Source organism: Rhinopithecus bieti, unplaced genomic scaffold (genome assembly GCF_001698545.2).
Source record: "Rhinopithecus bieti isolate Rb0 unplaced genomic scaffold, ASM169854v2 scaffold_9234, whole genome shotgun sequence".
Lineage (NCBI taxonomy): Eukaryota > Metazoa > Chordata > Mammalia > Primates > Cercopithecidae > Rhinopithecus > Rhinopithecus bieti.
The window spans coordinates 298,709-311,062 of NW_016806011.1; the positions used below are offsets into that span (position 1 = coordinate 298,709).

A 12,354-nucleotide genomic window follows, 5' to 3' on the forward strand; every position below is an offset into this window, starting at 1 on the left:
TGCTCTGAATTCTTCCTGAGTGATTTGGGAAAGGGGTGGGAGAAGTAAGTAAGAAAAATACAAATAGCTGGGTGCCAACTTTGGGAGGCTGAGGTGGGAAGATCGCTTGAGGCCAGGACTTCAACACTAGCCTGGGCAACACAGTAAGACCTCATCTCTACAAAAAACTTAAAAATTACCTGGGCATGGTAGTGCACACCTGTAGTCCCAGCTACTTACGAGGCTGAGGTAGGAGGATCGTTTGAGCCCAGGAAGTCAAGGCTGCAGTGAGCCATGATTGTGTCACTGCACTGCAGCTTGGGCAACAGTGAGACCTGACCTCTCAAAAAAAGAAAACTACAAATATATTACCAGAGTATTAATCTGGCATTTGAAGAATGAAATTTTTCAGGTATCCTGAAAGTTACTACTTAGAAGTTTATAGAGTTTTAAACTTGGCAAGAAGTAGGATATTAAGGCTTCTAAACAATAATAATGAGTATAAATTTGCTTATAACTGTCTATCTGGATCCCCTTTACGAAGAGCATGTTATGTTCCACAGGTATGGCTATAGACAGACGTACAGTTAGTAGGATAGAGGGCTAAATGAGTCTCCAACTCTTGGCCCGTGAAAAGTCCTTTATGAGATCTTGCTATCAAGCTAACTTTTAATTTAATTAATTTATTTATTTATTGAGACAGAGTCTTGCTCTGTTGCCCAGGCTGGAGTGCAGTGGCATGATCTCGGCTCACTGCAACCTCCACCTCCTGGGTTCAAGCGATTCTCCTGCCCCAGCCTCCCGAGTAGCAGGGACTACAGTTTTTGGTGATGTTATTGCTTTAAATAAAGGTGGAGTGAAGCTTATGAAGCCATATGACATCCTGGGCAATACAAAATGGATACTTTCTATAGACTTAGCTATTGAATGAAAACCCAAATAGGCCTTCTTTGCAAATGTTTCTTCATTGCTCCTATGTCTTGAAATGGTCATTCAAGAAACTGGCTGAAAGAGAAATAATTAGGAGTATCCTTCTCATTCCATAAGGATAGACTATGAAGCTGAAGAGGTGGGCATGGGGCCAAATCAAGAAAGGCTGTGCTAAGAAATTAGGGATTTATGCAGAAAGCAAAGGGAAGCTATTAAAGAATGGTAAACAGTAAAATAAACTAATTGGATTTGTATTTTGGGAAAGATCATTCTACTTGCGCTAAAGAAAGATGGATTTGGTGGATGAAGGGCAGTGGGTAGACAGAAGAACTTGGTAATTTCTGTGGCAATTCAGGTAGAAAGGATGAGGTACTGAACTTAGTGGACTTAGACTTAGTGGTAATGAGGGATAAGAGAGAGAGAAGTAAAAATATATTTATGAGGTAAACCAGATAGGATTTGGTTGCTGATAGAATATGTAGGTTCCTGGCTTGGCTGGCTGGAGAGTGGTGGTTGAGAATTCAGGCTGAAGAATGGCTTTGAAGGAAATGAGTTGGGCTCAGACTAAGCCTTCGTTAGGCTTAGCTGTTCATAGAATAGTCAAATAGGAATGCCCTAAAATACAGGCTTGATGAAAGCAGGGACTGTTTTCTTCACTGCTGTATCCCTAGCACTTAAAATAGTGCCTAGCACACAGTAGGTGATCAATATTTTTTTGAATGAACAATTACAAAATGCTATAACCTGCTTAAATATTATTGCTGTTGAAATTTTAAAATACTTTTAAGATTTGACCTTTATAGTTATTTTCCCATATATACGGTAAATATTGCAATAGCATATCAATAGTAGGTTATGACATTTAGAATAAATTTTTCATATACTTTAAAGACTACCTGATGCTGTAAAATAGCTCCTTAAAGTGACCTATTTAAATGTAGTGCTTTACAATATTATTATTATATTTATATTATATGTATTATTATGGTGGTGATGAAGATGGCTGCAGTAGCAGCAGCAAACCCTTACTGAATGCAGTGTGCTAAGCACTGCTGAATGCAATACATGTGTTAACTCACACAATCCTTACAACAATTCCATCAGGCTGGTACCATTATCCTTGTTTTACAAATAAAGAAACATAGAAGTTGAGGGATGTGCCTGGGCACACATAGCTAGTAAGCGGCGGATAATAATAGAGGACTTCTTCAAATACCAATTTCATTTACCTTCAAAATTCTATTCATTAGAAATTTTAAAACAAAGGCAAAAAGCTTAAGTGTCTTGCTTTAGGTTACATAATGCAGCTAGTGATAGAATTAAGTGTTTTATAAGTTGCTTGATTATAAATCAATTCATGACCTCATTTAAAAAATACTTACTGCTAGTGTAGAGGATTTTTGCTAGGGTCATTTCCAGTGTAGCTCCACGGCTTCCTTCACCAATCATGTGCAACTTCGAGATTTTAAAAAAAAAGGCAGAGAAGTAAATCTTCATATGATGCTCATATAAAACATGCATATATTCATATGAAATTTGTAAAGAGTTCCTTATAACTCAAGTATTTTGAATATAACAACTATAATACATGTATATTATTTCACTGGTATTTAGGATAATGAGCTTTTCGTACAAAATCCTTATAAATCAGGGATTCATAAGTACTATTAAAAAATTTTTTTTTTTGAAATGGAGTTTGGCTCTTGACCCCCAGGCTGGAGTGCAATGGTGTGATCTTGGCTCACTGCAACATCCACCTCCTGGGTTAAAGTGATTCTCCTGCCTCAGCCTCCCGAGTGGCAGGGATTACAGGCGCCCACCACCACGCCCAGCTAATTTTTGTATTTTTAGTAGAGACGGGGTTTCATCTGTTGGCCAGGCTGGTCTCGAACTCCTGACCTCAAGTGATTCACCTGCCTCGGCCTCCCAAAGTGCTAGGATTACAGGTGTGAGCCACCACGCCTGGCCTATAAAATTGTATACTACACACATATGTGTTCACACTTTAAGAAACACTTGACACAAAACCAAATTTAAGATTATCAAGCACAGAATGTCTTCCCCTATATTGTCTATGTTAAAATAAATTTATTTTTATAGAGGTACTAAGGTACTAAGCAGATCCACACAATAACCAGAATAATAAATATTTAGTATAATAAAAATGTTGACAAATTATAAAAGTATTAACCAACCTCGTCTACAACAACCAGACCCAGACTGTCAATTCTTCCACTTTCAATCAAGGAGTTCACCAAGCTATGTCCTTTTTCAATAGTGGCAATATATAGTGATTTCTTTTCCCTTCTTTTAGTTGGAGGAAATCTTCCTTTGCTTCCAGCATATTCTTCAACAAAGAAACCGAGTTCTACACCAAAACTTGACAAACCTGAAATCTAGAATATTAGTTACAATAAAGAAAAACAGGCCAGGCATCGTGGCCAATGCCTGTAATCCCAGCACCTTGGGAGGCTGAGGTGGGAAGATCAGTTGAGCCCAGGAGGGTGAGACCAGCCTGGGCAACACAGTGAGCCCTCATCTCTATAAAAAATAAAAAATTAGCTGGCCATCGTGGCGCAGGCCTGTAGTCTCAGCTACTCGGGAAGCTGAGGTGGGAGGATTCCTTGAGCCCAGGGAATTGAGGCTGCAGTAAGCCTTGGTCATGCCACTGCACTCCAGCCTAGGCGACAGAGCAAGACCCTGACTCAAAAATAAATAAATAAATAAATAAATAAATAAATAAACAAATAAAATAAAACCAAAAAACACAGATTAAAAACTCCATTAGATGTTCATGGGGTTCAAAAAAGCTTGTAGTGTTTAATACCCATCAAGTAGTGTTTAATACCCATCAACAGGAACAAGGTCACAGGTAAGACATACATAAAAAATGCTGTAATGTCTTTGCAAAACAAATGCAACTTCTAAAATACATGTGAAAATAAATTTCAACTGTCTCCTTTGATGTCAAAAAGCACCAGGGGCATTGTGGCTCATGCCTGTAATCTCAGCATTTTAGGAGGCTGAGGCAGGTGGATCCCTTGAGGTCAGGCGTTTTAGATCAGCCTGGCTAACATGGTGAGACACCATCTCTACTAAAAATACAAAAATTAGCCGGGCGTGGTGGCGGGCTCCTGTAATCCCAGCTACTGGGGAGGTTGAGGCATGAAAATCACTTGAACCCAGGAGGCAGAGGTTACAGCGAGCTGAAATCATGCCACAGAACTCCAACCTGGGCATTAGAGTGAGACTCTGTCTCAAATAAATACATTAATTAAATTAAATAAAAATATTGTAATTTAGCAACCGATTCTGCATACAATAGCAATTTAATTACCACAATCACCAAATTATCACCATTAATTACCACCAAAATACACAATCTCTTCTTTAACAGACTTTTATATCTTTCTTTTTTATCCCTGAATCCATATTTCNGGTGGGGGGGGGCGGCATGAGAATTGCTTGAGCCTGGGGGCAGAAGTTGCAGTGAGCTGAGATCATACCATTGTACTTCAGCCTGAGCGACAGAGCAAGACTGTCAAAAAAAAAGAAAAAAAAAAAGGATCAGAATAACTCATTTTAATAATAGTTTCTGCTTGAAAAAGCTAGGTAAGGCCGGGCACAGTGGCTCACACCTGTAATCCCAGCACTTTGGGAGGCCAGAGTGGGAGGATCACTTCAGGTCAGAAGTTCGAGACCAGCCCATCCAACATGATGAAAACCCATCTCTACTAAATACAAAAAGTAGCCCGGTGCGGTGGCGCACGTCTGCAATCCCAGCTACTTGGGAGGCTGAGGCAGGAGAATCACTTGAACCCAAGAGGCAGAGGTTACAGTGAGCAGACATTGTGCCACTGCATTCCAGCCTGGGCAACAGAGGGAGACTCCATCTCAAAAAAGAAAAAGCAGGGTAAACAGTATTAGAACATTTAAGATGATGTTTAATCCAATAGTTCAGAAAATGTAAAACTTTCAGCAAGAGGTAATTAGTATTTGAAGAGATTTTAAGTAGTGTATACTACTTTTATATATCCTAAAAATATTAATTCTCCATCAAGAGATACTTCTCACCGGGTGCAGTGGCTCATGCCTGTAATCCTAGCACTTTGGGAGGCTGAGGTGGGTGGATCACTGGAGATGAGGAGTTTGAGACCAGCCTGGCCAACATGGTGAAACCCCATCTGTACTAAAAATACAAAAATTAGCTGGGCATGGTGGCACAGGCCTATAATCCCAGCTAGTCGGGAGGCTGAGGCAGGAGAATTGCTTGAACCTGGGAGGCGGAGGTTGCAATGAGCCAAGATTGTGCCACTGCACTCTAGCCTGGGTGACACAGCAAGACTCCATCTCAATAAATAAATAAATAAATAAACAAATAAATAAATAAAATTAAAAAAAAAGAGGTACTTCCCAACAATACAAAGTTATTACATTTAGGCTAGTTCTCAGATCTTAATGTCAAAGTATTAGCAAATAACATTTGTTTTAAAACACACACACACACCTTTTCTTGGACAATTGCCACATATGGAAGAATCATTAAAACATCTTTCCGACAGCAAAGCAGTTCTCGTAGCATTAAAATCTCAGCCACGAGGGTTTTTCCACCACTTGTTGGCAATGAATATATTAAATTTTTTCTTTCTTGCACAGAATTCAATGTTAAACAAGTATGTTGCCATTCTGTGGAATTAAAAAAAAAGGCATTATTTTCTCCTTCCAAACTTTGAAACTCAAAAGTTTTCTAAGAAAAAAATCAAATCAAAAAAAAAAAAAAGAAAAAAATCAAATCCCAGGCCGGTTGCAGTGGCTCAAGCCTGTAATCCCAGCACTTTGGGAGGCCGAGATGGGCAGATCACGAGGTCAGGAGATCAAGACCATCCTGGCTAACACGGTGAAACCCCATCTCTACTAAAAAATACAAAAAACTAGCCTGGCGAGATGGCGGGCACCTGTAGTCCCAGCTACTCGGGAGGCTGAGGCAGGAGAATGGTGTAAACCCGGGAGGCGGAGCTTGCAGTGAGCTGAGATCTGGCCACTGCACTCCAGCCTGGGCGACAGAGCGAGACTCCGTCTCAAAATAAATAAATAAATAAATAAATAGAAAAAAATCAAATCCCTTCCTGTGGGGCAATCTTCTCATAAAGATAAATGTAATTATAACCAATGTTACATGTCAAAAATCCCAAATGTGCCAAGTAGTACAGCCAGTGAGAGCCTAGTTCAGGCCTAAGCAACAAGGTGGGCAACCAGCCCATTCATTCACCAGCTGGAGACATGGGTCCAATATTACAGCAGGGCAGGTAGCAGCCTCGTGGACAAGGAGTGCCATCTGGGATATCAGAGGAACAAAGGGACAGTACAAGGACCTATGTGAATTCTAATGTCTTCCTCTTATGTTCTGCAAGGAGATTATGTAAGCTTCCCTTCCTCATTCAGCCAAAAGCCATCTCAGAGAGAAGTACAGGGGGAGGAGGAAAACAAACCTATTAGGTTTTACACAAACAAATAAAAACTTTAACTAGCTCTCATGGAGACCTGAATTTTGAATGGGTCCAAAACCATTTTAAACCGTTAAGACTGTTTAAACTGCAAAAGACTAGAATTATTAACCGGCACGTCTAGGATTCCCACAATTAGGCAAGGTGGGATTCATGAAAATAGATCAGATCCAAGATATTATGTGAAAACTAGTATTAATTACTCTGTAGGATAATTTGACAATAAAAATCATCAAAAGTCTTTAAAGATGTGCTTCAGTGTTTTATCACTAGAAAAATGAGCAAAATATTTAAGACATTTCACAGCAGATGGCAAATGGCCAATACATAGATGGTCAAAAAGCAGCAGAAATGCAAACGGCCAATAAATACATGAGAAGATGCTCAACTGTTCTCTACTGGGTTGGCAAAATTAATTTTTAAAATAAAAAACAAATAACTACCAAAAAAGAAAAAGCCCCACACATGTAAAATCCAGAGCTGACTAACGTGGGGGAAAAACAGCCATTCTCATGTATGGTTGTGAGAACATAAACTGCTAGAATCCTTGTGGAAAGTAACCTAGTATAAAAAATAGAACTGCACATTGCCTTTGATCTGGTAGTATTACTTTTGGGATTCTACATCTACAGAACGGAAGCCAAAGCATATAAAGATTATTTGCAGGATGTTCACACAGCATTGTTGGTAGGTAACAAAGTTCCATGGTGGCGGGGGTAAAGGCTGAATGAATTATTGTACAGTCATCCAATGTGATTCTTTGCAGTTTAAAAATGAATAGTAGATGGATATATGTATGTTCAATATACAGGTAAGTATATATATACAAAAAAAAAAAAAAAGCAGATCATTGGCCCGGAGCGGCGGATCATGTCTGTAATCCCAGCACTTTGGGAGCCTAAGGCAGGAGGACCACTTGCAACCAGGATTTCAAGATGAGCCCATCTCTATTAAAAAGAAAAAAAAAAAGAAAGTAAGTTATATCTGAAAGACAGTTACAAGTAACTTTTGGGTGATTCCCAAATACTACAAGTGACTGTGAATATGTTCTTTAAAATATTCCAAAATACTTAAATTTAATATTGAATAAATGTTGAAAAATACCTCAGATGGGTATCACCCGAGTTATCAAATCAGATGTTTATGCCAAAATATAACGTAACCATAGCCACATTTTATCCAATTCAGATTTTTAAGTATAACATGACAAAATAACTAATAGTTATGAATATAATCTTCACATCAAAAACATAAATTAGCCAGGTACGATGGCTCATATCTGTAATTCCAACCCTTTGGGAGGCTGAGACAGCAGGACCGCTTGAGCCCAGGAGTTCAGGGCCAGCCTAGGCAACAAAATGATACCCTAAAAAATTAGCCGAGTAGGGTGGCATATGCCTATAGTCCCCACGACTTGGGAGGCTGAAGTGGGAGGATTGCTTGAGCCTGGGAGGTTGACGCTGTAGTGAGCCATGATCATAGATTGCCAGGTCGTACTCCTAGAGGTTCTGATGCAGTAGGTCTGGGGAAGTGTCTAAGAACACGCGCTTCAACAAATTTCCAGGTGACGCTGATGCTGCAGTGCAGGAACCACACTTGAGAACCACTGCGTTAGCTTAATAAAAAGTAGCACATGTATTTATGCTTTAATCTGTCGTGTTATTAAGCCAGATTTAGAGGTAAAAAGATTTAAAAAGTTGTTATTTACTGAAGTTCTTACTTAGAAGCTACCAGTATAATTACTGACAATCATTACCAACATTTAATTTGGCATGTCCTTAACAGAGACTCTAACTTGCAAAAAAAATTATCCCTTTTTGTAGACAAGGAACTAGGCCCAGAGTGCTAAAGTTGCATTTTAAGTGACAACCCCCAGCAGCTGAGAACCTACCAGAGTGTACCAGGCACAGTGCTAGTTAAGAAAAAGGTGAGTTAGACAGAGCCCTGTCCTCAGGGTATTCATTCTGGCAGACTAAACAAAAACCAAGGTGCTAGGAGAAAAGCAGAGAGAAGAAAGTTAACATCTACTCCAGGGTAATACACACCATTAGCTCTTAAACCATGAACCTCACAATTTAGATTCTTGTAGAGTCTTTTATCAGACTTTGTTTCCTGTAGTTCTGCTCCAACCTGATTGTCTTCTCCCTAAGAACCCAAGTTTTCATATCATTCGTAAGATCCTAACAGGAGTTCCAGAAAACTTATGAAGTGGAAAGTTGATGGGTTGACGTTCCAGTATGGCAACAACTGTCCCTTATTTGTCTAAAATGTATGCAAGGACCCTGGATTTTTGAAAAACATTACAAGATAACCTTCTTAATATTACTGTTTCTTTGCACTTAAAACAAGCTTGTCCAACCCACGGCCCTCATGAGGCCCAGAATGGCTTTGAATGCAGCCCAACACAAATTTGTAAACTTTTGTAAAACATTACGAGATTTTTTTTCCATTTTTTTTTTTCTTAGCCCATCAGCTATTGTTCATTAGTGTATTTTAACTGTGGCTCAAGACAATACTTTTTCCAATGTGGCCCAAGGAAGCCAAAAGATTGGACATTGCTGACTTAAAACTTAATTGCAGCTGTCTTTAAAGATGTCTAGTTTTGGGAGAGGCAGCACAAGGCACAGCATCTGGGTGGTGGTGGGGATGCGCCCGTGGGGAGAGGTGGTGAAGGGGGAAAGATGTTTGGTTTAATCAACAATATTACTAATACGGATTTCCTTCACTCAAGACATGTGAGTGTCCAAGACATACTGCAACAGCTAAGTTTTGGTAGAGAAGACAGAGTCAGCCAAGAAAATACAAGCTAAAAAAACTGAGGATCTACTAGACAATCAGAGTCAAAAAACAGGAGTGGTTTTAAGGATATCCAGAAACAAGAATTTCACGAAGGGTGTAGTCAATAGCATCAGGGAAGTTATTGACAAGTCAGGGAAGGTAAACATTAAAAGAAACAGTGTTTAGATGTCTTAGTCATCAGATCTTAAGTGAGAGCACAGAACCCAGAATTAGAGTGGGTAATTTACTAAAGTTCTTACAAGCTACCAATATAATTACTGAAAATCATTACCAACATCTAATTTGGCATGTCTTTGAACCAGAATCTAACTTGCCTAACAATTTATTATCCCTTTCTTATAGATGAGGAATTAGAGGAATTATGTGAGATTAGGAAACAGAAAGGAAAACTGGTTTGATAAGTGTGACTGTGAGGGAAGGAAAGAGGTTGACTGGTAACAGGATAGGTAGGAATGGAAGGGGTTGAGAGATCACTAATACTTTGTTTTGAAAATGAGAAATAGTATGGACCATGAAAGCATTTGCTTCTATTGACTTGCACTAATATTATGGTAATGATAGGAAAAGAATTTTTTTATTCCAGCAATAAGCGTTACCATATAATTTTTCAATTCCCTTGAACTGGGCATAAAGGTCTCTCACTTTGCTGGGTAATGAATAAAAAGGACCAAGGTCATTTGATGATGACTCAATTGTTTTCTTAGCAACATTAATTTCCTCAGATAGGAGAGTGTCTTTGAGCTGTTTACTTCTAGAAAATATTGGTGTCTGGGCCTTGGCATTTCCAGTCATGGCACTTTTTAGATGATCTTTAATACTTTTTCTCCTGTTCATATCCGAACTAATTCTGACTTTGGAAGAGTCCTCATCATTTTGCTGGCGTTGCTCTATGCAATTATGGGGCAGTTCCTCATTCACAGTGTTGTGAGAGGATGACTTCCAATCCCTTTCTTTCATAGAACAATTGCCCAAATCATTTGAAGAGTTCTGTAAATTTTCAAAGTATATAGCCTGTGAGGAAGGTACATCATACAAAAGATCAGCTCCAGGTTCAACAGTGACACCTTCATATCCACTCTGGTTCTCTGTGTGCTTATCAGTTTGTAATTCAGTAAGATTGCCTATGGTAGTAATGCTGAGTTTATTTTTGATACTTTCTGAGTAAAGATTTTCAGTGGCAAAGTCTGTAGCATGTTTCTTATGTTCAGGGAGTTGCATATATTTTTGTTCCAGGTCGTCAACTTGAGCTATAAAGGAGTTTTCAGTAAAGCTATCATAGTCACCAAACATGTCCTCTTCACTGTCATTATGCTGCAAAGAGAACAAAAACTCTTATGGTCAATTCCAGTTTCATTAAGAATAAAAGCTTCACCAGCCTGGCCAACATGGTCAAACCCAGTCTCTACAGAAAATACAAAAATTAGCTGGGCACAGTGGCACGCTCCAGTAGCCCCAGCTACTTAGAGGCTGAGGCATATGAATTGCTGGGAAGCGGAGGTTGCGGTGAGCCGAGATTGTGCCACTGCACTCCAGCCTGGGCAACAGAGTGGGACTCTGTCTCAAAAAAAAAAAAGAAAAAAACCCCAAAAAACACTTCAGTCTAGGGCTGTACCAAGTATATAATTATATGGTCACATATGGATCACAGACCTATATGTAAATAGATATCATCACCAATTTACAGCTGAAGAAATGGAGGCCCAAAGAGGTTAAAAACAGCAGGTTTAGGAGTGTCACGATGATACTGAGATTCTAATTTTTGAGACAGGGTCTGGCTCTGTCACCCAGGCTGGAGTGCAGTGGCACTTTTTTTTTTTTTTTTTTTTTTTTTTTAATAGAGACTGGGTCTCTATTGACTAGGCTGGTTTTGAACTCGAACTTCTGGGCTTAAGTGATCCTCCCATCTCGGCTTCCTAAAGCACTGGGATTATAGGCATGAGATACCACACTTGGCCAGATTCTAATTGTTAAAGCTATACTAAAACAGCAGGACGACTGCTCGACATCTACTGAAATGTCAGTGCATTCGAAGTTTCTGATAACTGCAGCGCTTCCCTCCCAGACTACAATCTACAGAGACTGGCCTGTAACAGAAACATGGTTGTACCCCTAGACACTCCAAGGAGTTCCTAGGAATTTGGAATTGAGACTGATAATCTGAAAACTGACTTGGAGTGGTCTACTACACATTAGAAACACAAACCTGGAGGCAGCAATATAATAAAGTGATCACGACAACAGGATTTGGAGCAAGAACTGTAGTATCTCAACTTTTCAGGGCCTGATTACTGTTGTAAAATCTAGACAATGTAACTAGTTTAACATAATGGGTCTTCAATAAACAGCAGATTTTATTTGTACAGTAGGAGCTGCAGTTATTTGGAAGCCTAGATTTGTGTCTCCGTCAGCCACTTATTTGCTGCGTGTACAACTTTTATGTATCGGGGTTTACATTTCATATTTATATAGAGGCAATCAATACCTCCTAAGTGCCGATTAACAGTGGTAAAGTAAACGAAGGCAATAAAACTGGTCAACTCTTTGCATCCGGGAAGGATGCCAAAGTTTGCAGTTTCAAGTTCCAAGCCCTTCGTACCTGGTCTCCCACCCCTCTGTCAATGGGCATGCGACGTAGGAGGTCCGGGTTTGTACCACCACCTCCAAGGATGAGACATTCGGGGGAATCTGAGAGTAGAAGGGGCTGTACCTCGACCCGCAGTACGCCCGCGGTTTTCCGCCTCCTGTTCTCAGCCACCATTTCCTCCTCTTCTTTCCCCTCATCTCCGGGCTCGAGCTCGGCCGCAGTGGGACCGACAAAAATGCACCCCAGGCTTGGACGGTTCCTTTTGGGGAGAGACACCCGCCGGCGGATGCGGGAACCACCTTCATCCATGGCAAGGATCCAGGGCCCTATTCAGACGTCGTTCTCAGTGACCCAGACGCTAAACCCAAATGGAAAGGAGAGTGGGAGGCCAGCGCCCGCTTCTACATCCACCTTGAGAAAAGACCCCAAGTTAGTTCTCTGGGCTCGCGGACCGGAAGCAAGCACAAACTTCTACGTTCTCGTTGTCCAATCATAAGCCTCACGTGACCTGCATCATAGCGAGGGCTAGAACAGAAAGGTGCTGCGCATGCGTATTGA

General features: G+C 40.1%; 1 protein-coding gene across 7 annotated transcripts in view; it reads right to left on the minus strand.

Moving 5' to 3' along the window:
- The window catches only part of HELQ (helicase, POLQ like), a 50,666-nt gene extending 38,370 nt beyond the window's left edge, over positions 1–12,296 (minus strand). For 3 of the 7 annotated variants that reach the window (XM_017874461.1, XM_017874455.1, XM_017874460.1), the window contains exons 1-5: positions 11,809–12,296; positions 9,809–10,523; positions 5,417–5,595; positions 3,105–3,305; positions 2,292–2,364 (exon numbers count right to left, since the gene is read on the minus strand). Coding sequence is in view for 5 of the 7 variants with exons in the window: in XM_017874455.1 (XP_017729944.1) it covers positions 2,292–2,364; positions 3,105–3,305; positions 5,417–5,595; positions 9,809–10,523; positions 11,809–12,105 (1,465 nt within the window). In the remaining 2 variants the exon portion in view is untranslated. Of the gene's footprint in view, positions 1–2,291; positions 2,365–3,104; positions 3,306–4,415; positions 4,434–4,983; positions 5,009–5,416; positions 5,596–9,808; positions 10,524–11,808 lie in introns of those variants that run through there. The other 4 variants (XM_017874456.1, XM_017874457.1, XM_017874459.1 and 1 more) reach the window with 4 other exon arrangements.
- Between the last annotated feature and the right edge of the window lie 58 nt (positions 12,297–12,354).